The sequence below is a fragment of the Asterias amurensis genome, chromosome 20, assembly GCF_032118995.1.
Source record: "Asterias amurensis chromosome 20, ASM3211899v1".
Taxonomy (NCBI): domain Eukaryota; kingdom Metazoa; phylum Echinodermata; class Asteroidea; order Forcipulatida; family Asteriidae; genus Asterias; species Asterias amurensis.
The window spans coordinates 8,229,857-8,255,288 of NC_092667.1; the positions used below are offsets into that span (position 1 = coordinate 8,229,857).

A 25,432-nucleotide genomic window follows, 5' to 3' on the forward strand; every position below is an offset into this window, starting at 1 on the left:
CCTTGGTTTTTGCTGTCTTCTTTACTCGCTTTGCATAGATAGTTGTTGCTTCATTATCTGATGGTGTGATTTCTGAGTAGTCAAGTTCTCTTTTGAATTTTACTGCTTCTTTTTTGATGGAGTAGAGCTTTTTCTTGTCATCATGTTGTTTCACTATTTGGAGGAGTGGGTCATTAGTTTTCGTCAGATAAGCATCTAGATCCATTGTGGAGGTTTTGAAGGTCAGTTCAAGCTGGATCAGGCCACGTCCCTCCAGTTGATCTTGGCAGGTACATCCTGTCAACGTCTGCTTTTGGATGGTGTATCCTGTTCATGGTCATTATTTTTCGTGTCTTTGCATCCATCCTCTTAATCTCCGACAGTTTCCAGTTGATGATATTGAAACTGTACGATACTACAGTATTGCAATGGTGTTGATAGCTTCAAATCGGTTGGCTGCATAAAGTTCACTCTTCAGTATCATCCACATTCTTCTATAATACTCTTTCCGGACCTTCTCCTTCATGGCTGAGTGTTGTATGCCGTTACCTTCATTTATTCCAAGGTATTTGTATGTACCCTCTTGGTCCATCTCCTTGATTTTAGTGACAGTGTCAATGTCTAGGTCTGTTGTTTTGGTGAGTTTTCCCCTTATGAATGTGGCTTTGGCACACTTATCGAGTCCGAACTCCATCCTGATGTCGTCACTGAAGGTCTTCACAATGGTGAGCAGACCCTTTTGCTGGTTGTCATCCTTGGAAAATGTCTTGAGGTCATCCATGTAGACAAGATGGTTAAGTTTGCCATTTTCGGATGTGTATCCGTAACTACTGTTGTTCAGCAGGTTGCTAAGTGGTGCTAGCGCTAAACAGAAAAGTAGTGGTGATAGTGAATCTCCTTGGAAAATCCCGCATCTAATGTTAATCGGTCTTGATGTTAACGACCCTTCTGCATGGTGGAGATTCAAGGTGGTTTTCCAGTTCATCATGCTTGCTGTGATGAAGTTGACAGTAGTTGGACATATTTTGTAGATTTCAAGGCATTTTCTTATCCAGGAATGAGGTACACTATCAAATGCCTTCTTGTAGTCAATCCACGCTGTTGATAAGTTTTTTTTTCTTAAATTTGGCTTCTTCCATTACGGTTTTGTTGATCAGTAGCTGGTCTTTGCAGCCATAGCTTCCTTTCCTACACCCTTTCTGTTCTACTGGTAGCAAGTTGTTTTCATCAAGGAAGCTATACGTCCTCTCTGTTAGGATGGAGGTGAGGATTTTGTACATTGTGGGCAGACAGGTGATTGGTCTATAGTTCTTAGGGTTCCGAGTCTCTTCCGACTTTGGAAGCAGGAATGTAGTTCCTCGTGTCAGCCATTCGGGGCATTTCTCTGGGTGTTTGACTATTTCGTTGTAGGCCAATGCAACGTTGTTGTTGTTGTTGTTGTTGTTGCTGTTGCTGCTGCTGCTGCTGCTGCTGCTGCTGCTGCTGCTGCTGCTGCTGCTGCTGCTGCTGCTGCTGCTGCTGCTGCTGTTGCTGTTGCTGTTGTTGTTGTTGTTGTTGTTGCTGTTGTTGTTGTTGTTGTTGTTGTTGTTGTTGTTGTTGTAACCGACACTCTCCACAAAGATATATTACTCACATGGTGTTACCTCAAACCTCTCTTACTTCTACCATGCAAAGTTTCAAATCCTTCCTACTATCATTGTATTTACAGGGGCAACCAAGAGTAAGGACACTGATCCCGTTTTGAGGTCACACTGTGTGGATGGCTTGTATTGCTTTTTACCTGAAGCGATCAAGAAACCTTTACGATGCGGGGATGACAAGTTGGTATGTACTTCACCATATTCCGTAATCACTTAGTAGAAAGTATGACTGATGTGGTGATGCCGACGGTGCGAGCTTGTTTGCCGAGTCTATTCATGCACCACCTTCAGTACAATCGTATACCTCTGGTGGTGGAAGCGAATTTTCAACCGTATGCCTTATGCAAATTATCCAAAATGCATTGTACTCTAACAGTGGGGATGATGATAATTGCCCCCCCCCCCCCCAAAAAAAAAAGCAAAAAAAAAAGCATTGTACCCTAACAGTAACAGTGGGGATCATGGGAATTGCCCCCCCCCCAACCCACTCACACACACAGCAATAAGTTTGACAGAGTGCCTGGTACCTGCTCAGGCAGAACTACCAGTTCGGATGAAAGACTTCCCATCCAGACGTTTGTCACACTTTCTAGTTATTGACATCACACAAAATGGCAGTTCAGTTCGAAATACATCAGTGCGCCAATGTATAAACACACTGTTCACCACAGCAATCGAGACTCAATGAAGTGTAGTGCATGTACTATGAATAACTAACAGAACACCAGTAAGAAAAGACACCTGGGCCAATTTTCATCTGCTTAAGCAGAATATAATAATCAACAATTTTCTGCTCAACAGAAGTGAGCAGGAATTACCAGTCACCACTTAAAGGCAGTGGACGCTATTGGTAATTACTCAAAATAATTATAAGCATAAAACCTTTCTTGGTGACAAGTAATGGGGAGAGGCTGATGGTGTAAAACATTGTAAGAAACAGCTCCCTCTGAAGTGCCATAGTTTTCTAAAAAGAAGGAATTTTCCACGAATTTGATTTCGAGACCTCAGATTTAGAACTTGAGGTGCCAAAATCAACAATCTAAACGCACACAACTTCGTGTGACAAGGGTGTTTTCTTCTTTCATTAATAACTCGCAAGTTCGATGACCGATTAAGCTCAAATTTTAACAGGTTAGTTATTTTATGCATATGTTGAGATACACCAACTGTGAAGGCTAGTCTTTGACATTTACCAATAGTGTACACTGCCTTTAATGTACAAAAGACTAGGTATTAATTTGAATGGTTATTCTGCAGTAAGCACAATGTGGTTCAGCTGTGCTACTTGTTCTGCCTATGCAGGTGAAATTGGGCACAGTGCACCAATTTGGTATAATGTTGATGTTTTGTATTGTTATTATGCCATTAGATTGACAAGAAGGAAGACAAAGAAGAGATGATGGTATTGGATGAGAAGACCGGTAACATCATCAGTACTGGTGATGTCACTATGGCAACGGAGGACGCCAGTGACGACACCAAAAAGGAAGATGCTTGTTATGAGAACCCATTACCTGTAAATCCAGTTGCTTAGGAAACCAGTCGCGTGTGTCATTTTACATTCAGTCATTCAAAGGAAGCTTAAACTACAGAAAGTTGTGGGAAATCGTATTGATTTGGGGTACAAAGCTTTATCGCTTAATTTTCAAGCCTAAAGCCGTGTTCGCATTGGACATACAGTTGTTAACTTACGGCCAACAACTGTTAATTTACCGATATTAAGTCCAAGTGCGCACAGCCGATAACTTTAATATCGGGGTTGTAAACTACCACCACGGCGCTGTTAGCTTTAATGGGCCGATTCGAGCCGCGCTAACTTAACAATGTTAACTTAATATAGTAGGGACAAGAAGTCCAATGGGAACGCACAATTCCACTCCTTAGAGGGGCTAGAAATGCTTTTTGAACAAAAACTAAATTAGTATTTTATTTTCCTAAATAACCATTACACCCTGTCTAGAAAAAAAGCTCCCACCATGCAAATTCTTTAAATGCTGTCTACAATGTACAATGAAACTCGATGGATTATTGATAGTTGGTCTCAGGCAGGTTGACATGACCATGATCCATGAGGTTACTGAAAAACAGAAATACAAGGTTTCATGGTCCCCGGGAGTTGAGGCATTGTATGGAAGGATCTTTGTGTGAGCGAACTGGTGTGGATGTACCTGTTAAATGATCGGATATTAAGCTGGTAGATAATCTGAAAACTTCTGGTAATGAGAAGATTACTTTATAAATTAGCATAAACCTACATATTAATAAACAATATATTTAGCACAAAAACAGTAGCCTCTCCATGCGACTTTTGGACATCCGGCGATCTGAGGTAAAAACCCAATTGTGTAATCGATGGGGGGGGGGGACACTTCAGACGATTTATTTTCTACTAATACCATATGTATAACTATTTGGATTTTGAATTCTAGATCATCACCAAAGTATGACACTACTTCACCTGATTTGCATTGAATAGACGATGCGAATATGTTTTTTGATTTCGTTTTGACGCCGTGTGAATTAAAAACCAACAAGTATTTAACGAAGTTTACTTGTGTTTACTAATAACATTGATAAATCAAGCATTTAAAATGTGTTTGTGTAATAATGGTTACTAATTAACTATATGACATGGTATTTTCTTCCGGAATAAAAATAATAGCTAACGTTTTACGCTTTACATAAGCACTATGACCAAAGGAGTATATGTGCAGTGTTTGCAAAACATTGTGATTGGCAACGCAGCGAGAGTTGGTAGGCCAACCAACATCTAATAAGAACGTGTTTTTAGTAAACATTACCATAATGAGCTCCGCCCTAAATTTTGGGCTTTTAACAAAACCACAGAGGCGCTACTTATTGGGTGCGTTCGATTATAGCTTTCCCTGATCGACCCTGATCTGCCCCGGTACGCTCGAATAGCCTTGACGTCATTCCAGGGGCTCTGCACCCGGATTAGCCCCAAATGTCCTGCTTATGGAACGGGTCGCTTTGGGCTGGCCCGAGGTACATGACGTCACCACGAGAGGGTGAGTGATTGTTCTATTAGCTCTTGTCAGGGGCTCACCGGGTGATTACACTGGGGTCGACCCGGGGTCGCTTATCGAACGCACTCAAAAAGTACCCAACATAGTACAATGTACACAACGGGGCACCTTGATCAAGTTATGTACACAGCCTAAACGTTGGTTTCATGTAGTAGTTGGTAGTTTAACTATACACACAAAAACGATGTCGTAAAATAAAGCAAATAATTAAGTTATAAACATATCCAATTTCCCCTTTTGAAGAAACACATTTAAATCATGTTACCCTCCTCATTGTTTACTCAGTGGAAATATTATGTATGCAAACTAGTACCAATGCCCAGTAAATATCACGCTGAAAAGAGGGAAAACAAGCACAACAACGGCAAACCCTTGGCTGTTACCCCTGTGTTTCATATGAACTGATACTGCTCTATGTCTTCTAGTGAAAATTTAAGTATTGCCCAGTCTTGTTGTTCTTTTTCTTCAGTCAGTATGCCTCTTATTGTCCTAAGATTGCACCACAGAGCATCTAGATTGCAAACAATTCCTGTGTTATTTAGGCAGTGGACACTTTTGGTAATTACTCAAAATTATTATTAGCATGAAACCTTACTAGTTGCTTGGTACATGTAGCAAGCAATTGGAAGCTGTTGAAAGTATAAAACATTGTGACCAACGGCTGCCTCTGAAGTAACTTAGTTTTCGAGAAAAGGTAATTTTCCACGAATTTGATTTCGAGACCTCAGAATTAGATTTTGAGGTCTCGAAATCAAGCACCTGAAAGCACACCACTTCATGTGGCAAGGGTGTTTTTTTTTCTTTCATTATTATCTCGCAACTTGTTATTTTATGCATAATAGGCCTATGTTAAGATACACCAAGTGAGAAGACTGGCTTTTGACAAACGCTTTGCCGCAAACGCTTTTCAAAGACCAACTTAACCGTTCTGAGACAACGTGTTCCTTTCAGTGTGCCCATAAAGGCTTCGCTCTCCGCGCTCCGCGCTCTCATGCTCCTTCGTGGATATATACCCCCCGCCCCCACCACCCGCCAGCGCTCCTGCCACCTGCGGGGTGTCTGGCACGGCATCCCGCTAATAAGTTCTTAGCCTGAACATCTGACGTCACACTTCGAGGCTCGCGAATAACACCAGAGAGTTGCCTCCAATCGTAGGTCAGTCCCCGTGCATCTTCACATTTCACATACATTCATTTGATAATGTAGAGATACGCAGTCAAATTGTTCACCAACACTACATACAAAAGTACAGTAGTGTATGTAGATTGACACTGCATGCAGCAGACGACCGAAAATAAGCTTTCCATATCTGTATTTTGATTGGTCCGAGGTGATGTTTGTCAGCAGCGGCACCCAAATCACCCCGACCAATCAAAACACAGCTATGGAAAGTTCATGTCACTGCATTTATCCAATGACATCATTGTATCCAATGAAATCACTGGTTCTGAATAGCAAGTACCCGTCTATATCCGTGCGGATAAAGATAGGGGCACAGTCTAATAAGTTGTAGAGCACCCCTTAGTATAATTCTGCCTTCTCATTGGTTTAGAGAGCGTAGCCGGAAAGTATTGAGTGAAGCGTTTAGCCAGCTTTTTCCATGTGACCCAAGCAAGTGACCTTTGGGAACTATCAAAGCTGTTATTGAAAAGTTGAAGAGAAAACTAGAAACCATTGTGAATCCTACCAGACTATGGAGGTTACAAAGTTACTCATGCATGGGTGAGACCAATGTGACAGGAACGCCGTTGTCGTCAAACGAATAGTTTAAGAGTCTGACTTGCAAAATATAAAAACACGGCTAAAATAAAGTGGTCAAACTTATCATGGATGACATCGAAAGGGTTGGTAATTTCGGAGTGTGGGACTATGTAGTCTTTGGTGGGATGTTAGCGATATCTCTTGCAATTGGTCTGTATTATGGATTCACCGGCGGGAAGCAGAAGACCAACAAAGAGTTCCTGCTGGCAGATCGGAACATGAATCCCATCCCAGTAGCAATGTCTCTAGTAGCAAGCTTCATCTCTGCAGTAACAGTGCTAGGTACTCCAGCTGAGGTATACATCAATGGGACCATGTTCTGGCTCTTTGCTCTTGTATATCCCGTTATGTTCATCGTGGTGTCTAGGCTTTTCCTTCCAGTGTTTTTCAGGCTCAAAGTAACAAGTGCGAACGAGGTATGTTTTTCAAATTGTAATTTTGATTACTTTGAATAATGTTATGAGAATGCACACACCAACAGTTGTTGAAATGTTGTTGGTTTACAAAACATGTGGGTCTTTGCCTTTACACCGATGTGTGCATAAAGCACCGTATGGTCTTAAAACAAAACTTTCGTATATAATCTTTATATAAGAATCTCTTTTGGTGTCCTAAAACAAAAACAGTTCTGTCCTGTTCATATTATTAACGAACTAATGTGAATACATGTTTAATATAAAAAAAAAAATGTTTTTGTTTGTTTTTTATTAAGCAGCTATTAAACAATACTGCATACTAATGTTAAATTTGATTCAACTTGTAGTATCTTGAGAGACGTTTCAATAAAGTGGTACGAGTTGCAGGCACAATGACTCTATTTCTGAACATGGTGAGTGAAATGGTGAAAGGGGACCATTTGAACAGTTGCTTAATACATATGTACAGAAGAGATTAGTGAACAAGACGGATGTAAGTTTGCGCAAGACGGCATAACAAAAATCTCTCTAGCTCTGCATATTTTGGAGATTAAAGTCACCTGGAAATATAATTTTTTTTTCTTTCAAACATAAGAGTATATGCTTACGAACAATAAAACAATTTTATTAGTAATTGTTTGTCACGATTTATATGTTTAAAAAATATATAAAGTTGTTTGGGGGGCTGACTCCGCCTACCCCTTTTGTGACGTCAATCGAGGCAGACTTTGCCTGCAATGCGTGTAGTAAACACACGTGCAAAGTACATGTACGTCCAAGTCGTGACTTACGTTTTTAAACTTACAAACTCACGACTTGGTCCGTACATGTACTTTGCAATTGTGTTTACTCTACGCATTACAGGCAAAGTCTGCCTCGATTGACGTCACGAACAGCGCCCCCTCGGATCGGGGTCTACTCTTAAATTTGTAAATAACATAAGAACTGATTTTTTAAAACCTTAGTTAACTGTTTATTCACATTCCATTCATCAAAACACATATATTAGTGACAAAAGCTTTATTTTGAAAAAATACCACTTCCAGGTGACTTTAAGTATTTTGAGAAGATCATTAAGTTGCTGTCTGTGCGGCCCCTAGATGTAGCCAGAGACATAATAGCAACATAGCATTTGCACCTCTAGAGTGTAGCCCTGACTTAGTTGTAGCCCCTAACATAATAACAAGTATTCCCTAATTTTTACAACCCGAAAAACATTTAGCCCAAGTTTGAAAAAAAAAAAACAGTAATAATGTATCAACCTTTTAAGTCCTTTGACAGCCCAGCTGCCCTGTGATATACACCATACTTAACATGTGGTATGGGAGGAATGCTCAACAGCTTGTTTTAGGAGAGAAAAGAAACATCAAAATAAAACTTGATGATTAACATTTGCGCGTTTGTCAATTACATGGCAACCGTTTATAAACAGTGTTTAGTTTCCCTATCACAGTCGACATATAAATAATGTTAATACTATAACTGAGCTCTTCTGTGCTCATTACTTTGTAATCAAAGTGTAATTTGCTTTCATCATGTTCATCATGATGATATTTCCAAAAAATAATGCAATGACAATTAATCAGTAGGCTTAAGCGCATGTTGACGCCTTTAAAATCTATTTTATAATTACCATAGCAATTATTTTAAACTTTGCATGGTGGAAACACGATATAGAAAGGTTTGCGGTAACACCATGTAATGACTATCCCTAATGAGTAGGGGCTGGTTCTGAAAAGAACCATTGGTTTCAACTCGACGTTTCGATCAGTATGCTATGATCGTCTTCTTCAGCCAAGTAGACGCCGAATTATTGATCTTTGCCATTCTCAGCTAGTATGTTTTCATTGCCAACGATATGATACATATGAAAACACGGTGATGAAGTACGAGTCCGGTGAGACAGGGCATCAAGAAACACAATGCGTCCGTTGTACAGCCACGCTCAACTCTAAAAGAAATCCATTTACGATATAAAGTGGCGTGCAAAAATTATACATTGACCATAGACCTTGTTAATAAAATAATTGAAAATCGAATCACAAGTTTTTTTTTCGAAATAATTGCTGTCGACGATGCAAATCTTTGCACATACGTATTGGCAAAGAGCATAGCCCGTTGTGTGCGTTTGTGTAGGGCTCTTATGCGTCTGTCATATTCCCCTCTCTGAACCATGGATGTAATGTTACGCCCACTCAGCCCAACAACGGCCCTCGCCCCTGAACACAAGTTGTGACGTCCATGGCTCCATGACCATACAACAACGAAGGCTTCTTTGGCAACCTTGGAGATCCTCGTCATCTTGAGCTCTTCCAATGTTACCCTAGTCCTTCAAATCCGCTCGATGATCAAAGAGCTTGAACGCACCCCTCCCTCCCTTCTTTCTGCGTTTGGAAGCACTGTTCCATATTTGCTTGAGTTAATATTTGATATAAAGCTCGCTTTGGGGCCTTTATGAGGAAACGTCTTCTCCATCGGTGTCTAGGGTTGAAGTCAAAGTAGATGTGTAGGTCAGAATCATTCACAGTTACATCAGTTATTCGCAATACATGCGTTCATAATAGTGTAGTATACATTCTAATATATAATAATATAAACATTAATTACTATGTTTTAAATTTATTTGCAGGTGATGTATTTGGGAGTTGTCATCTATGCCCCTGCCTTGGCACTTAATGCAGGTTTGTTCATCGTACATTACAACAATATTCATGACATTTATGACATGTGTATTATTATTTTTTATTATTTTATAATTATTATTTGCCACTCAAAATGTCAAGTTGTTTAGAAGCCATGGTCTGTGACCTTTTGAATAAATAATGTAAACGTTTTTGTATTCGAGTCAATAGCTCTCGTCATCGCCTCATAGTTATAGTAGGATACAACTGTTGTTTGGTGTCTGAAAATACATTACAAGGTTTGTCTTAATGAGGCATTCATAAACACCTAAGACAATTTATCCATTCTGATTGGTCTAAAGGGCATCACGAGGTGTTGTTTGAACGGATGATATAACACCAGTAAAAAGTGTTGAAACATGGGCGTGACACGCGAGCTTGCACCTGTGCGTATAAGACAGTTTCTGCATTCATATTGGTCGAGAGCAACGGCTAAAACAGTTGTGCGACATCACGCAATACGCGCGACGCGCACAGCATCTCCTTATAAGGAGTTGTGTACCAAAGGATGGCCTAACCATTTCGTCGGTCGCACCACGAACTGACCTAACTGACACAAAATCACACATTTTCGCAAATTTGTTTTAAAACAAATTATTGACAAAGTCAACGCTGTTAACATTATCAGCAAGTTTCAGTGCCTAATATGTAATAGTTTGGTAATTACACTAATTAGTATAAACGACGCATCGCTGGACTTGCCATTTTGTCTTTTCACAAAGTGACCTGTCTATAGATACGTCGCTTTACCAATGGTTAAACTATGCGCTACAGCGCGCGCGATTATGGCGCGCATGCAAATTTTCGCACCACGAAGTGACCTAACTGGGGAGCGTAGTATTTTCACAAGTGACCGATCTCGATAGGTCTCTATTACGCATTGGTTTATACACAGCGCGCTGCAGGCAAAAATGAAATTTTCAATTTCACAAAGTGACCCATCTGTTTAGGAATTAATTACTTATTAAAATCGTGATTTTCTCTGAACACGTTTTTTAAAACAGTGAACAAGTTAGGTCAGTTCGTGGTGCGACCGACGATTTCATAGCTGGAGGTGTGTTGAAAGAAATCATTGAACAGTTATAATTTTTGCATTTATTTTACCTTTTGACCAAAAAGTGTTGATGTTTTTTGACCGAAAAGGTATTTATGAATGGGAATCAAAGTGTGTTGAATCGGTTTTCAGCTAGTGGTTTAAACCCGCCGAGGCCTGGTTCTTGATAATTTACCTCGACTTCGGGTTTAAACCACAAGTTGAAAACCTCTTCACCACACATTGATTCCATTATTGAACTACCTTTTAAAGATTGTTGTGCATGATCATGTGTTGGCTCATGTTATAGGCCGAATCGAAACGCTATCCGAACTGAATTATATATGTGCACACATTGTAAGGCTTGATAAAATTCCAATCGCAAATCTTCAACTGGCACTTGTACCACTACTATAAAGTTTATAAAAAAAAACACTCTTCAGCATCGAATTCCTCAAATTATTTCATACAAAACGTGTTTCAAACACGTATACTGTGTTTAGCAACGCTTGACCTTACACTACGAGGCAAACCAAGCAAAACACATCCATTGTGATTCGACTTCTTTAGAAAAAGTTGTTTACTGCAAAAGGAGACAACGACCCAGGTGAAGGCAACCGATTGTTTGTCTCCAGTTCGTTATTTTCAAGGTTCACTTTTTATAGTTCTTTCTGGGTCACGAACGGTTTATGTGTTGATCTCCAGAATGGGGTTCAGAGATTGGTTCAGGCTCGTAGATTCTTACACAGCCTTGGAGTTATTCCCAAGTCATCGACGAACAGCGAGCGTTGAATCCAGAATAATGTCAGCGCAAAAGAAGTTTTTTTAAATCGATTCTCAAATCTAGGAAAATACTCAGAATTTGCGAACTTCACTTTTTTTCTTTTCTAATCTCTTCATGGGAGTGATATTTCCAGTACAATTTATTAAAGATTGTTTTGATTAGTAGTAATTGACAAGTGTGTCCGTTTATCTGTTTAAAGGCACTGGACATTATTGGTAACTGCCAAAGACCAGTCTTCTCACTTGGTGTATCTCAATATGCATAAAATAACAAACCTGTGAAAATTTGAGCTCAATTGGTCGTCAAAGTTGCGAGATCACAATCTCAGAAAAAAAAAACACCCTTGTTATACGAAGTCGTGTGCTTTCAGATGATTGATTTCGAGACCTTAAATTCTAATCTGAGGTCTCAAAATCAAATTCGTGGAAAATTTCTTCTTTCTCGAAAACTACGTTACTTCAGAGGGAGCCGTTTTGTCACAATGTGTTATTCTATCAACAGCTCTCCATTACTTCCATTACTCTCCATTATGATTGATAAGCGACTATGGAGCTTTACAAATCAATATTAGACGTTCAAATCGAACAGATAATATAAAGGAGCATTCAAAAACCGTGCACAAATTGTAACTCCTAGTTCACGCTCTGATTGTAACTGGCCATAGCATACAGAATGAGTTATATATTGTTTTATTTTTTTGATTTAGTAACTAACATCAGTCTGTGGGGTTCTGTCTTGGCCACTGGGCTGGTTTGCACAGCTTATACTACAGTTGTAAGTATGTTTCAATTGTAAACCGTTGCATTTTATGCACCGAGCCATAACGGCCCACAACGACCCATATCTGCATTGAATTGAAACGAATTCGTATTACACACATACAGGTATAGGTAGGGGTCTAACCTGACAAATGATGCCAGGAAGTGCAAAGACTGCGTAGTAAATAAACATTGTTGAGAAGAGACGCCAGATGGCAGCAGACATGTTTATAATAATTTGAATCATATCAATACTATGTTTGGGGTTTTCGTTTGTTTTTTCATTTTGGGTCGTGTGAGTGCATATAGTCAACTCCTTCATATTTTACCAAAGTTTCGACAGATTCTTTATAAAACTTGCCTTAAAAAAAATAGCCTTTAGTATTATTTGGCCCACTTAAATTTTCCATTGATGACAAAATTAAAACAAAATAAAAAATGTCTGCCGGATAAAGCCGCAATTTTGAATTTCCAGAATGCATTTAAACCTTTCACATGGAACACCACTACGTTTCTTGACAAAGATGAACATTAACAATCAACCAATTATAACTAAAAGTAAAAACCACGTTGTTGCCAACTTATTATTATTGCCTTGTTCAATTGCCAGGGAGGTATGAAGGCAGTGTTATGGACAGACGTCTTCCAAACCTGCGTCATGATGGCAGGTTTTCTGGCCATCATCATAGAAGGTTCCTCAAGACTTGGTGGTCTTGGAAACGTCTGGAAAATCGCAGAATCGGGCGAAAGGATAGATTTTTGGAAGTAAGAATTTACTTGAACACGTTTTATAATTACCACTTTTAGAATAATGCAATAACTAATCAGACAAGCCCATTGAAACCTGAAAAAAATATCACCACTTGTCATCATATCATGATGTGACTTTTGTTTTATTCTATCCCATCCTAGCTTCAATATTGATCCAACCATACGTCATACCTTTTGGTCGATCCTGATTGGTGGATCCTTTACCTGGATAACAACGTACGGAGCCAATCAGGCTCAGATACAGCGCTGCATGACCACCAAAACTCTCACCAGGGCAAACATGTAAGTAAACAATTTAGTTTGTAATTAATGTTGAACTATCTTGTTTTTGGCAACAAAAACCAAAATAAACAAACAAACGATCCCCCAGGACACCCATATTACTAAAACAAGGGGAAGCAGTTGCAACAAAAATTCTCAAGACGTTTAACCTTCCCTCAGCAATCCAATCCTCAACTAGCCTCACACTGTCTTTTTGTAGCTGACCAGAATTTCTTTTTTAAAGTTTTCATTATTCTTTGGTTGGTTGCTACTATCCCGCAAAGTGTGTAGGCTGTGGATTGTATTGATTTCCCAAAACCAAAGGCATACTTTGGCTTTACAAAGTATTCTTGCAGTACATTTTTATGGGTTTAAAAAAATATAATTCTTTATCTTTTTGTTTCAAAAACAGTGCCCTATTTTTGGCTGCTGTTGGTATGATGGTGGTTGTGTCATGTGCCTGCTTATGTGGAGTTGTAATGTTCGCATTTTACGAAGATAAAAAATGCGACCCATTCAGCAGTAAGAAAATTTCACGAAGAGATCAGGTAAAGTTATTTTGAACAGTCAGATGGGTGCAAAGGCAGGGCATATACGGGCCTATGTTTGCTATACCGAACTTTATTCATGACAAAGTGGGGCCAAGAGATAGCGAGCGGAAAGGTTTTCCAAACATTCAGGGGGTGGGGGGCTCCCGCGCACCCCAGTCTCGTTACATTGCAAAAGAGCAATGGCTTTACCGAGACTTAAAGGATCTTAGTACTTTTTGTAGGACAACAAAAATATGTCTATAGATTTACACTAAACTACACAGTTTGTGAAGATAATGATAGTAGAAAGCTTCCCTGAAAATATTACTTGCTGAGGTGCTGTAAATTTTGAGACATGAGTAAAGACACTTGAGTAAAACAATGTCATGAAAATAGTTTTCGTATTGATAATGAGACGAAAATTATTTTTACATGTAAAAACGTTTACTCATGTCTCAAAAGCTACAGCACCTCAGCTACTAATATTTTAGGGTACGCGTTCTACTATCATTATCTTCAAACGGTGTAAGTTTAATGTAAATCTGTGGACATCGTGTTTTGTGTTACAAAAAGTACCCAAATCCTTTAAGGATTACACGCTTAGATCGTTTTCTCGAATGATGAAAATCTTCAAGAACTTCCAAGCAAGAATCACATTTTTAATTAAGATTTGTTTCTGGAATTAAGAGAATTAATTTCTTGAACAAGAAAATTCGTATGTTTTTGTAAAAAATAATAGCATTATTACCCCTGGGAGAGAAGTAACTAAGTGTCTTGCTCAAGGACACAAGGGTTACGAACGGGATTCGAACCCACACTCTGCTAAACAAAAGCACCAGAGCTTGAGTTCGGTGCTCTTATCCACTCGGCTACGACTCCCTTGTTGTGGTAAAGACACTGCGTGTACAAAATTGATTAGCTATATACCGACTTAACAACAATAGCTAGCCCCAATACACACAGCCATACGTTAGTTGAAATTTCAATATATATTTTTTTGCAGCTCATACCTTACTTCATGTTGGAACTATTTGGCTCTTTCCCGGGTTTACCTGGTCTCTTTACCTCTGCCATATTCGCTGCTGCTCTCAGGTAAGTTGATTATGTTCACTTTAAAAAACGTTGTCACGGTAACTCTGAACCTACAGAACTGTCGCACACCAACATCATGGCCTACCATTTTCAGCTTTAGGCACATCGTTACTGGACATAATAGTCTTTTGAAGATCAACTTCCTGATTAATTGTTGTGTAACTCTATGAAAACACCAACGCCCATTACTTTAAGAAGTTACAACAAGATTATCGGAAAGTATACTCAATACAGGTTACCTTATTATGGCGTGTCGAGGCTGATTGGATATGAGCACCAGACTCAAGCTCAGCGTCTCTGATCATTGTTGGGTCCTTCGGATGGAACGTTAAGTAAACGCCTTAATTCCTGTGTGTTGTGTAATGCACGTAAAATAACTCAGTGCAATTAATATATTTAAGAGATGAGATTCGCCCGTGCTCTTGGTTTGATCGTAAACCATAGCCTGAAGCTAAGGGTTAGCTCTGCATACCTTGCAGGAAAACCTAGTGAGCGCTTTGACACGCTCCGAGGGTGTGATATGGGTCAAAGCCCAAAGTGGTCATCCTGAGCTCTATATTTTCAAGTCTTTCTTTTGGGTGTAATAAGAATGTAGCTGTGTAGAATAATAATTAAAGTTTCAGGATTAAAACAAGAAAATGAGATATAGTCTCCTATAATGCTAATTATGAAGTGATTTAAACGAGAAACGAGCGCTTAGAGTGCGACAGGACGGAATGATTAATTAAAACTTTAATAACTTAATTACAGATTTATCAGATTTGTTATTTTGGTGTATAGACCAGCTGGTCATGGAGTACATATACCTATGACAAATACTTAAAATATTTTTTTAAATTTATGCGAATATGCAAATCTATAGGTATCAATTCCGTCCTGTCGCATTTTTTAACTTTTTATTAATTAATATTCAAATGCTTAATTTTGTATTTATTTGTATGAATTCTTCCAAACTATCAATGACAAGTGTGTTTGACACTTTAAGCATATTTGCTTTCAATTAATTCATCCAATTAGTCTAATGAGGCAACCCGTAGTGTTCATAACAGGACAAAACAAGTGCCACAGGACGAAAATAGGTGCGACAGGACCGAAAACAAGTGCGACAGGAAAGAATTATTAAAGATGCTATGTCAGATTTTTGGCCGATTTGACCCAACAATTTTGATTTAAAATTCAACGTATTTTGATGGGGGTCGAGAAAGTTACAAGCTTTCATTTGAGCCATTGCTCGAAAAAGTCCGCTAACTATTAGTGAAATAAAGTGCCCAAAATTAGTTTTTGTTGGGATCCCGACTATATCACGTGACCAATTCTTATGTGTTTTATAAGAAACGTTAAAAAAAGTCATGGTTCCTGACCATTAAATGTAAAAGTTAAACATTGTTTCGTTAGAGCATGAAGGAAGGAAGAGAATGAGCTCGAACGACCCGCAAAACCGCAAAGTAACAAAACAATACCCTGACAATGCCCCTGTCTGACCAGTGGAAAAAGATAGGAGACCTCCAGCTGGACGGCCGATTAACGAGCAGGATTAGATTTCTTTGTACAGAACGTGCGGTACCGCCGCTCTGCATCGTTGCCTTTTGTGTAAAGTTGAACCATTGGAGACAAGAATTGTGAATATACACGTTTTCATTTACCGTTTGTGGTGTTTCACTGAAACATCATGGCATATTTTTACATTTTTTGTGACTTTCCGGTCACTAGCGGTGGTTCAGGTATTAGCACACGAGGGTGGTTGGTATTCAATTGTTTTTCGATTTGGTGAGCACAAGTGTACACAATTTTTATCAGGTCTCAAAAAAGTTGTTTTTCTGTATTATATCCATACGACATACGACACCATGGTTGGGTGAAGAACCAAGTGCGCACGCGCAAACTCACATACGCCAGGGCCCAATTTTATAGAGCTGCTAAGCACAAAAATTTGCTTAGCATGAAATATCTTCCTTGATAAAAACAAGATTACAAACCAAATTTCCATATGTTGCATATATGTAACTGGTATTCAGCTGTTGTTTGCTTATCCTGAAAATCAGGTGGAAATTTGGTTGGTAATCATATTTTTATCAAGGAAGGAATTTCATGTTAAGCAAATTTTTGTGCTTAGCAGCTTTATGAAATTGGGCCCAGGTCGCCCATTGTCTGTATAAGGTATGTCGGTGATTATAAGGTGTAGTTAAACGACCGCGGTACCACGGGTTTGACTTTTGAAGTTCCTTCGTTTGAGCTCCTTCTCTTCCTTCCTCCACGGTTAGAGCGGGAGATACTCTTTGAAATACCATTCACTAAAAAAAGAATCATTTTTTTTTTAATGTTTGGGGCCAACAATCTGACAGAGAATCTTTAACTCAGTTTCCCATTGTATGTTTTGTTTTTATATGGTTATTTATACACTGCCTTAAAATGGATTAAAAACATTTAATTAGACCCATTTTTATAATGGTTATAGTTGATTAAAACCATGTGAACGAAATTCCGACCTGTCACATTTCCGTCCTGTCGCATGTATATCATAATGAATCCTCCAGTAATTGAAAGAAAGAAACATGCAAAAATCATTCTTTTTTTTCTGTAGGTTAGAGTATATGAGGGTATACTTGATTATAAAATAAAACAAGGTATTTAGTTGCATTAAATTTGATAATAATTTAAAAGATAATTGAATGTTTCAAACACATGTTTATATCGTTCCGTCCTGTCGTGCAAATAAATTTGTGTTTCTATGGCAAAAACTAAATACTATTCAATTTTGTTTGGAGCTTGCTTGGGTCAGTTGGTTCCTTAATTACACAAAATAAATTAATTTGTGTTTTAATGGTTCTATTATTAAATGCACTGAAAAAACTACATCAAATTCCGTCCTGTCACACAAAGGATACTTTTGGCTTTGGCCCCAAGCGCTTTTAAACCTAATAGGTAGGTGGCATGGCTGGCGTGTGCGATTCCCGGCTGGGGCCATATATGAGTTGAGTTGTGCGTTGGTTCTCTGATGTGCCACGAGGGTTTTCCAGACCATCTGGTTTTCCTCCCTCGGGAAAAAAAAATAAAACACATTGGATCTTGGCTGTACTCCGTGGTCATAATTGGTAGATGTGGTTAGCAGCCAAAGGCACCGTTGCATGCCTGCTTCTCGAACACGTTGTAGCCGCGTACTTCGCAATTCAGCTCTTAGCTGCGAGTAAGGATGATTAGCCAGCCCCCTACCCCCCATAACAAAATAAAATAAATAATTATTATTATATATTAAGGGAATACAAGAGTAGTGACTCGTTCTTTCACGGCCATTTAAAACAGGCAGGGTCGTTGCCGTTGGTTAAAAGGCGTAGTATACCTCTGTCAACTTATCCGTTTCCGACGTTGCTTGTATGGTATGTTTATGTACATGTACGAAGTCCGTGTGTTGCATTGTTATGACTGAGACGCCTATTTCCGAAAGTTTCCTGATTTTTTCGTGCGCGTGCGCGTTTTCGTTTTCCCTTCACACACAGCGCGGTCAACTCACTGACAGCGTTGCGTCCGCATCACCCGTAACGTCTTGCACAAAGACTAGCGCAGCGTATCCGCTCACAACCAGTTATAAACACCGGTCATTAACAAGATTTAAACTCCCCCACGTGACGCACTCTCTACCAATATGAATAGCGATAGTGTCTGAAGTAGTTACGAATATAATATATTAACATAGTAAACTGTGTGCCTTCTCGTAGTAATGTTTTTGAGTATTGATGTTGTAGATATCGACATGATAGTTACGGTTTTGTGTAGCAATTTATGTGTTATTATTTTAGCACGGTATCATCTGGGTTGAGCGCGCTATCTGCAGTGACAGCTGAAGATCTGGTCAAGCCATGCTTTCCTCGTATGAGTCAAGAAAGATTCACACTGGTAACCAAAGGAATCGGTGAGTACCTGTGGTCATTTTATTCATTATATTTACTTACAGTTGTCTCTAAGAACACATTTCCAAGGAACAAATAACTATTTGCAGCTGCTCTCGGAAATAATAATTGCGATTGCAGTAACGAGATCTCGTAATCTATAGTTACACACGTTTAACAAAGTTTATTTATCGACGAATTTTGATTCAGTAAAATATTACATTTAATGTTCTTCTTGAAATGATTGAAATCGTTATGTACAGAGTGTAGACGTGTAGCTTGCAGCACTATAAGTCTCTGTGTGCTATCATCCAGTGAAGTTTGCAGCAAACTCATTTGTATCTTTGTTTGACAGGTCTTGGATTTGGTTTCCTCTGTATATTCGCGGCGTACATCACGTCTCTGCTTAAGCAAGGTATTCTCCAGGTATGATTGCAGTGCTTAATGTCCTTCTGCCCTTAAAATACATCAATTCTTCGTACTCAAATCATTTCAATACATGTTAGACATTAACAGTATGTCATAGTCTCCTTTTATGTCATTATATCATAGTCTCGTTTAATGTGTCTACAGACAGTCTGTCCCTAATGTTAAGGCATTTAACAAGATTTATCTGTGCTCATTTCTTCTGTACGAAATGTAGCTTGGTGAAATTTGCTGTGAATATGAAAGCTATGAATCTCTGAAAGTTGTAAAGAAAAATTTGTTAAGTAAATTTTTCCGAAGAGCAAATGCATCCACAATAAAATCTCAACGTCGTATCAGTTTAGTCTTTGAGTTTGGCACAATTATGTACCAATAGTTTGTGTATAATCGGTTACACATTATTTATTTTACAATTCTTGAATATGGAAAAGAGGGGTTGGAAAAGAGGGGCTGTTTATTCAATGCTTAAATAATGCCAGAATAAAAACCCGAGTCGAGAATTGTAGGATGCATTGCCCCTCGTTTATACTATTGTCGAGGATATTTTTTTTTCATTGTTTTGTTTTGTACCCTAACCCATTACTACGACAGTCTATCATACACTAATGTATTTATGAGAGTTAATCATTAATATTGTTTTCAACAATATTTAAAACCTTTTTTTATAAATATGTAATCGGTTGGTAAATCGTATCTTGAATAACGGACTGATATTTTATAAACCATTTTGTTCGTCTGTCTTTATTTTAACAACCACAGTTGGTGATCAGCCTGTTTGGCATTGCTGGGGGTCCTCTACTGGGTTTGTTCAGCCTTGGAATGTTCTTTCCATGCAGCAATTCAAAGGTCAGTGCAAAAGCATTTTAAAGGAACTTTGTGGAAAAAGGCTTACCAATTAACTCATCAAACGATATGTCTACTGGTCATCGAAACAAAAACGAGAGTGAACAGAACATTTCCCACAATCTTAAAAGCCAAATAAACGTATGGGAAATGTGCACAACAAATGGAACGTTGTATAATAGAAGAAATAAACTAATTAAATTTCCCGCTTGGCAAACGTATGCATATAAACAAAGAACCAGACAAATGCAAAGTTTTTTTTTTAAATTAAAGGGAGTGGCTTAACTATTCCACCTATTGATTTTGATAACCAGTTTGCATCCTATTAAGTATCAATTTGGTGTTTTGTGTAAATTAATGTAATAATTGTTGTAATTTACTCTCTTTTTATCTATCTATCAATCTAACAATATACAAAATAACAAGTACAATTTGGCTATGTTATCCAGCAAGAACACGTTTGGCAGTTACTCAAAATGTATTAATATAAAAACTTACTTGGTAACGAGCAACGGAGAGCTGTTGATAGTATATAACATTGTGAGAAACGGCTCCCTCTGAAGTATGTATTTTCTCACTCAATTAAAAGACTTCAGCTGAAGCCATTAAATTCTACATGAATAAACACACACTTCTAATTTGTTCAACAAGTTTTTTTTTTTTTTTTTCATCATTTTCTTGCAACCTTGATGACCACTTAATCCAAAATGTCCACAGCTTTGTTATTTTATGCATAATATGTTGGGGTACATCATAAGATTACTGGTTTTTGACAATTACCAAACGTGCCAAGTGCCTATAAATAACACTCACAGTCCTTTATTTTCCTTTGGTCTATGTAAAGGGTGCATTGGTTGGATTAATCAGTGGATTGGCTTTCGCATTCTGGGTTGGAATAGGCGCCATCTTTATTTACCCACCAGTATCCAACAGTCTACATCTGAACATCTCTGGCTGTAATCTTACTACAACCTCACAAGTTACTATGATGATCTCAAACATGACAGAGATGCCAGCAATTATACAGGAAAGGTAATACCACAATACGCTGTTACAGATGACGTTTTAACTGTACAAATGTATCCAGCGTCCATACAACCTGTCTCACCGTTTACCTGAGTGGTCAACTTTTCCTCACATGTCCCTTAAGGGACTCCGTGCAGACTGGTTTTAAAGTCAAAGCAGGTGGATTTTCAATTCAGGTCAACATTTATTTCATCTCTTCTCATGATATAGGCTATACAAAATATTACAGACAAAAACAAAATCGTACGCACAGAGGAAGGTGGGAAAACAGTTAATCTTTGTAAACCAAAATAAAGAAAGTGTGAGGCTGTCAGATGAAGCCAAGGCTTACAGAAGACAGCCTTGACAGAAAAACCCACAAACAGTGAGATGAGACAAACATGTAACAAAAAATTACAAAATAAAGACTGTGTTGCAATAAATATATATATATATTTATGAAAGTAAGCCTATTAGGGTTTAGAAAAACTGTAGTACCAAACACATGCAGGGAAAACTTTGCTAATTCTTTATTTTATGTTTCTAACATGATTTCTTTAGACCGGCAATTGCAGGCCTATATTCTCTTTCCTACACCTGGTATACCTTTGTTTACTGCTTTGTAACGGTCATCGTTGGGCTTATTGTAAGTCTTATAACAGGTAAGTAACCTTAGTTATAGTTTTACATTCAGATTATGTATTTATTGAAATTCACATTTAGAAAACGCGTTAAAAGTCATAGTGGAGCTTTCAAAGCTGCAGTGCTTCTTACTGCCCAAGTTGCCGTGGTCCTTAAATGTTTAAGTCAATACCAAAGTTATTCCCTACCTTCAGGTGCAATGATAAACAGTTGTCCAACTGTTCGCGTTTTAAGACTACCTTGTTCTTGACGCACGCAATCTTGATTGCCTGGCTCATACTATCATAGCTATTGCCCTCACACAAGGTGAACGATACCAATGACACGTTTAGGTCAGGCGACATTTAGGGCTCGGGCTATATTAAGGGACCACACACACGTTTGACCACTAATATTTTGTTTAAACTTAAACAGGTCGAGGAAAGAGAGCTAATAGAGATACGAATTTGACGCAACATTGTGCGGATGGCCTGTGTTGTTTCCTGCCTGAAGCATGCAAGAAACCAGTACGATGTTGTGATGATAAATTGGTGAGTATTTTGCCTTTAAGTTTTGATGAAGTTTTCATACAAAAAACTAATCGAATATAAAAAGTGATTTACCTTGAATTTTCTAAAAGAGTGTCATTTTAAACATTGGAGTCAGTAAAAGTTTCTGGGGTTGATTTGAAAAATAGTTTAGACAAGCCTTGAAATCCTCCCATGTTTAAATCGGTGTAACCACATAGGGCCTACTTACAAAAGCGAAACATAGTCTTTTATTTTAAGTGCCAATGATTTACCGCCATTTGCATTTCTCATGTTTATTGAAACCTCACTTTGTTAACCAGGGTCGAGAGTCATTTGAAAAAGTCTGAAACTTAGATACAAATTCAAGGGTGATGCCATTTCTACCCTTTGGTAACCACTGGGGTTATACATTCAAAGGAGCTTTTGGAAACAGTATTCAAAGCACTAGAGACGTAGACCAATGAGCAAGATTTATTTTTTGTGGAACAAAATATTGTCTGATTTTCAGTACCAGGCCGACATAAAAAGCTTGAATTCAGCCAAAAGTCTGAACAATCTCATCCCCGGTTAATACAATTTTCTGTCATTTTGTGTTGATTATGTCAGGTTCACTACGATGAAGACGATCGAGAATCAATTGTGGGAGGCGACCGTGAAGATCGATACATCGATAATACCGATGTTGCGATGGCGGAATATGGAGGGAAAAGGGAATAACAAAAAACCCCTAATAACTTTTCCAGACATTCTAGAGATAGTTTGAAAAGAACTGTCCTGCTTTTAAACAAGTTCCCGAGCGGGAGGTGGAAAATCGGCTGGGACTACTATAGTGAATAAAGGGACAGCGACGAGTTACTTAACGGCCGTTAAAAACAGGCAGGGTCGTTGCCGCGTTATTTATTACACGGCAACGACCCTGCAAGGTTTTAATCGGCCGTTTAAGAACGAGTTACTACTCTTTTATTCCCATTCATAAATGCCTTTGTTTGTTAAAAGACGTATATAAGTAAGAAACTCTGTAAAACTTATCCCTTTCCGACGTGCTTGAGCTCTGTATGTACATGTACGACGTCCATGTGTTGCATTGTTATGACTGTGACGCCTATTTTCGACAGTTCCGGTTCCGTTCGTGCGCGTATAGTCTTGGTGTAAGACGTTCTCGTTTTCCTTTCACACACAGCGCGGCCAACTCGCCGACAGTTCCCGCATTGCCCGTAACAAGAAACGCCTTGCACCGAGACAAGCGCGTAGTATCCGACTACACACGGTTATAAACAGAGCTCAAGCTGGTCATTATCGACCGTTTAAACACCCCCAATAGTAAGAGCGAAACTGTCTGAAGTACTTAGGAATTTGGCTTAACGATCGTTATTAACTGCACTGGAGCAAGTTATTGGTCTCAACGTTTCGACTAGCGTATATCTGAAGTTGTGTACCACTTGAAAGGGCTTACGTTCACTCCAATGTAAGCGAGTGTGTTTATCGTTTAAAAGCACCTGGAAATATATATATTTTTCTTCTTCAAACATTAGAGTATAATGTTTATGAATAATAAAACGATTTTTTGAGTAATTGTTTTTAACGATTTATATGTTTAAACAATAAATAAAGTTGTTTGGGGCGGACTCCGCCTACCCCTTTTGTGACGTCAATCGAGGCTGACTTTGCCTCGATCGAACATCGAACATTCGTACGTGCAAGTACATGCAAGTCCTAGTCGTGAGTTTGTCCGTTTCGAAAAAGGTGTATTTCTTGCGTTTTTGCAATGTTGACCACGTATATTGCTGCCGGATTAAGCAAAACAACTAAAGATGGGATCAGTTTGCAAAGTGGTCCGGTCCGACGTCTTTTCAAGCGCTATGCAGCAAACACTTCGATACGTCGTGCCTCAAGAGTCCGGAATACCATATCCCAATATTTTTTCCAGTTACTGGGAAGTCGAAGAAGGTACCTGAAAGACGTGACGAACCTATAAAGAGTATTTGCCTAAAGAGAACAAAAAATCGGGTATTGTTTCAATTGTTAGGGCATAATTTTAGCTTGCGCCAAGCGTCACTATCTTGTGTTGGCACGGCATGCGATTCACCGTGCTGGGTAATCCGAGTGAACCGTCCGCACAGCAGGCAAACGGTGCGTGCAGTCTGCTCGTGACCACAGTTCTGTACGTGTGCATCATACCGATCAGTTACACAGACGTAGTGCACGGGGCCAGACTACACATTTTCTCTTCAAATATCGCGCCTCGATTGACGTCACGAACAGCGCCCTCTCGGGTCGGGCCTACTTTTAAATTTGTAAATAAAATGGAAACTAATTTTTTAGAACCTTAGTAAACTGTTTTCATATTCCACCCATCAAACACATATTTTAGTGACAAAAGCTTCATTTTGACAAAATACCACTTCCAGGTGACTTTAAAGCCATTGGACACTTTCGGTAAACAGTATTGTTCAAGGCCCACACTTCGTGTATCACAACTTCTATTATAAAATAACAAACTGTGAAAATAACGGGAAACCCACCCTTGCTCTCCGCACGTTTCGCCGTGTCATGACATGTGTTTAAAATAAATCCGTAATTCTCAATATCGAGAATTGATATTGTTTTAATGTTTTCTTATACTATAAAGCATATTATGAAACAATATTTCAAGAGAAGTATTTCACCATTACCATCTGTAAACCCTGTAAGTTAAATGTGAACTTTTTTTTTCTCGACCGAAAGTGTATAATGGCTTTAATGGCGTCACGACAGGCACCTTGTGCTGATGAATATGTGCATCCAGAAAGAGGTGTCCCATGAGGTAGAGCTGGATGCAAGCTGCATTGCGTGAAGTGATCGTGTGGATGAATGAGCCTTTTCCGTTGGCTTTTCTCCTGTGTCGTAATACCATAAAACTACAAAGTTGTGATTAACTTACTAAATTCAGTTGCTGAGGACCAACATGATCTGAGACTGACATTATCTAAACACATTAATTAACCTACGGCTAATAACAAATATTCAGCGCTACCTGATATATCTGACAAACATGTACAGCAATTTGATTTAGAACTAATATAAAAAGTTAGGGGGAAAAACTATTTACGGTAGTTTAAAAAAGTGTTACAATGGCATACAATTTGCTTTTACATGCCACGGGCAAGTTCTGAGATAAAAATTTTGAGTTTGTTTTATAATATATTTTAAAAGTTTATTTTAATTGCAGTTCGTGTTTTTGATTTGTTGCTGTGTTAGAAAGGAGGCTACTAAGAAAACATGTGTAATTTATCAGGAGTTTTCCTCATTCCTGCTTCTATATTTTGGTATAAATGTTCAATTGGGATATGATTTGGAATTATTGCAACATTGCAATAAGAGATGTTCTTTA

At 38.6% G+C, this 25,432-nt stretch overlaps 1 protein-coding gene across 1 annotated transcript in view; it reads left to right on the forward strand.

The window, feature by feature from the left end:
- LOC139952288 (uncharacterized) overlaps nucleotides 1–22,807 on the forward strand; it is a 37,408-nt gene extending 14,601 nt beyond the window's left edge. Inside the window, exons 11-24 of the mRNA XM_071951374.1 lie at nucleotides 7,191–7,256; nucleotides 9,473–9,524; nucleotides 12,048–12,115; nucleotides 12,710–12,864; nucleotides 13,012–13,152; nucleotides 13,544–13,679; nucleotides 14,665–14,753; nucleotides 18,548–18,660; nucleotides 18,993–19,063; nucleotides 19,823–19,909; nucleotides 20,751–20,938; nucleotides 21,473–21,573; nucleotides 21,968–22,083; nucleotides 22,669–22,807. Of these exons, the coding sequence (XP_071807475.1) occupies nucleotides 7,191–7,256; nucleotides 9,473–9,524; nucleotides 12,048–12,115; nucleotides 12,710–12,864; nucleotides 13,012–13,152; nucleotides 13,544–13,679; nucleotides 14,665–14,753; nucleotides 18,548–18,660; nucleotides 18,993–19,063; nucleotides 19,823–19,909; nucleotides 20,751–20,938; nucleotides 21,473–21,573; nucleotides 21,968–22,083; nucleotides 22,669–22,779 (1,494 nt within the window). The 3' untranslated portion in view covers nucleotides 22,780–22,807. The remainder of the gene's footprint in view (nucleotides 1–7,190; nucleotides 7,257–9,472; nucleotides 9,525–12,047; nucleotides 12,116–12,709; nucleotides 12,865–13,011; nucleotides 13,153–13,543; nucleotides 13,680–14,664; nucleotides 14,754–18,547; nucleotides 18,661–18,992; nucleotides 19,064–19,822; nucleotides 19,910–20,750; nucleotides 20,939–21,472; nucleotides 21,574–21,967; nucleotides 22,084–22,668) is intronic.
- Nucleotides 22,808–25,432: the final 2,625 nt, after the last annotated feature.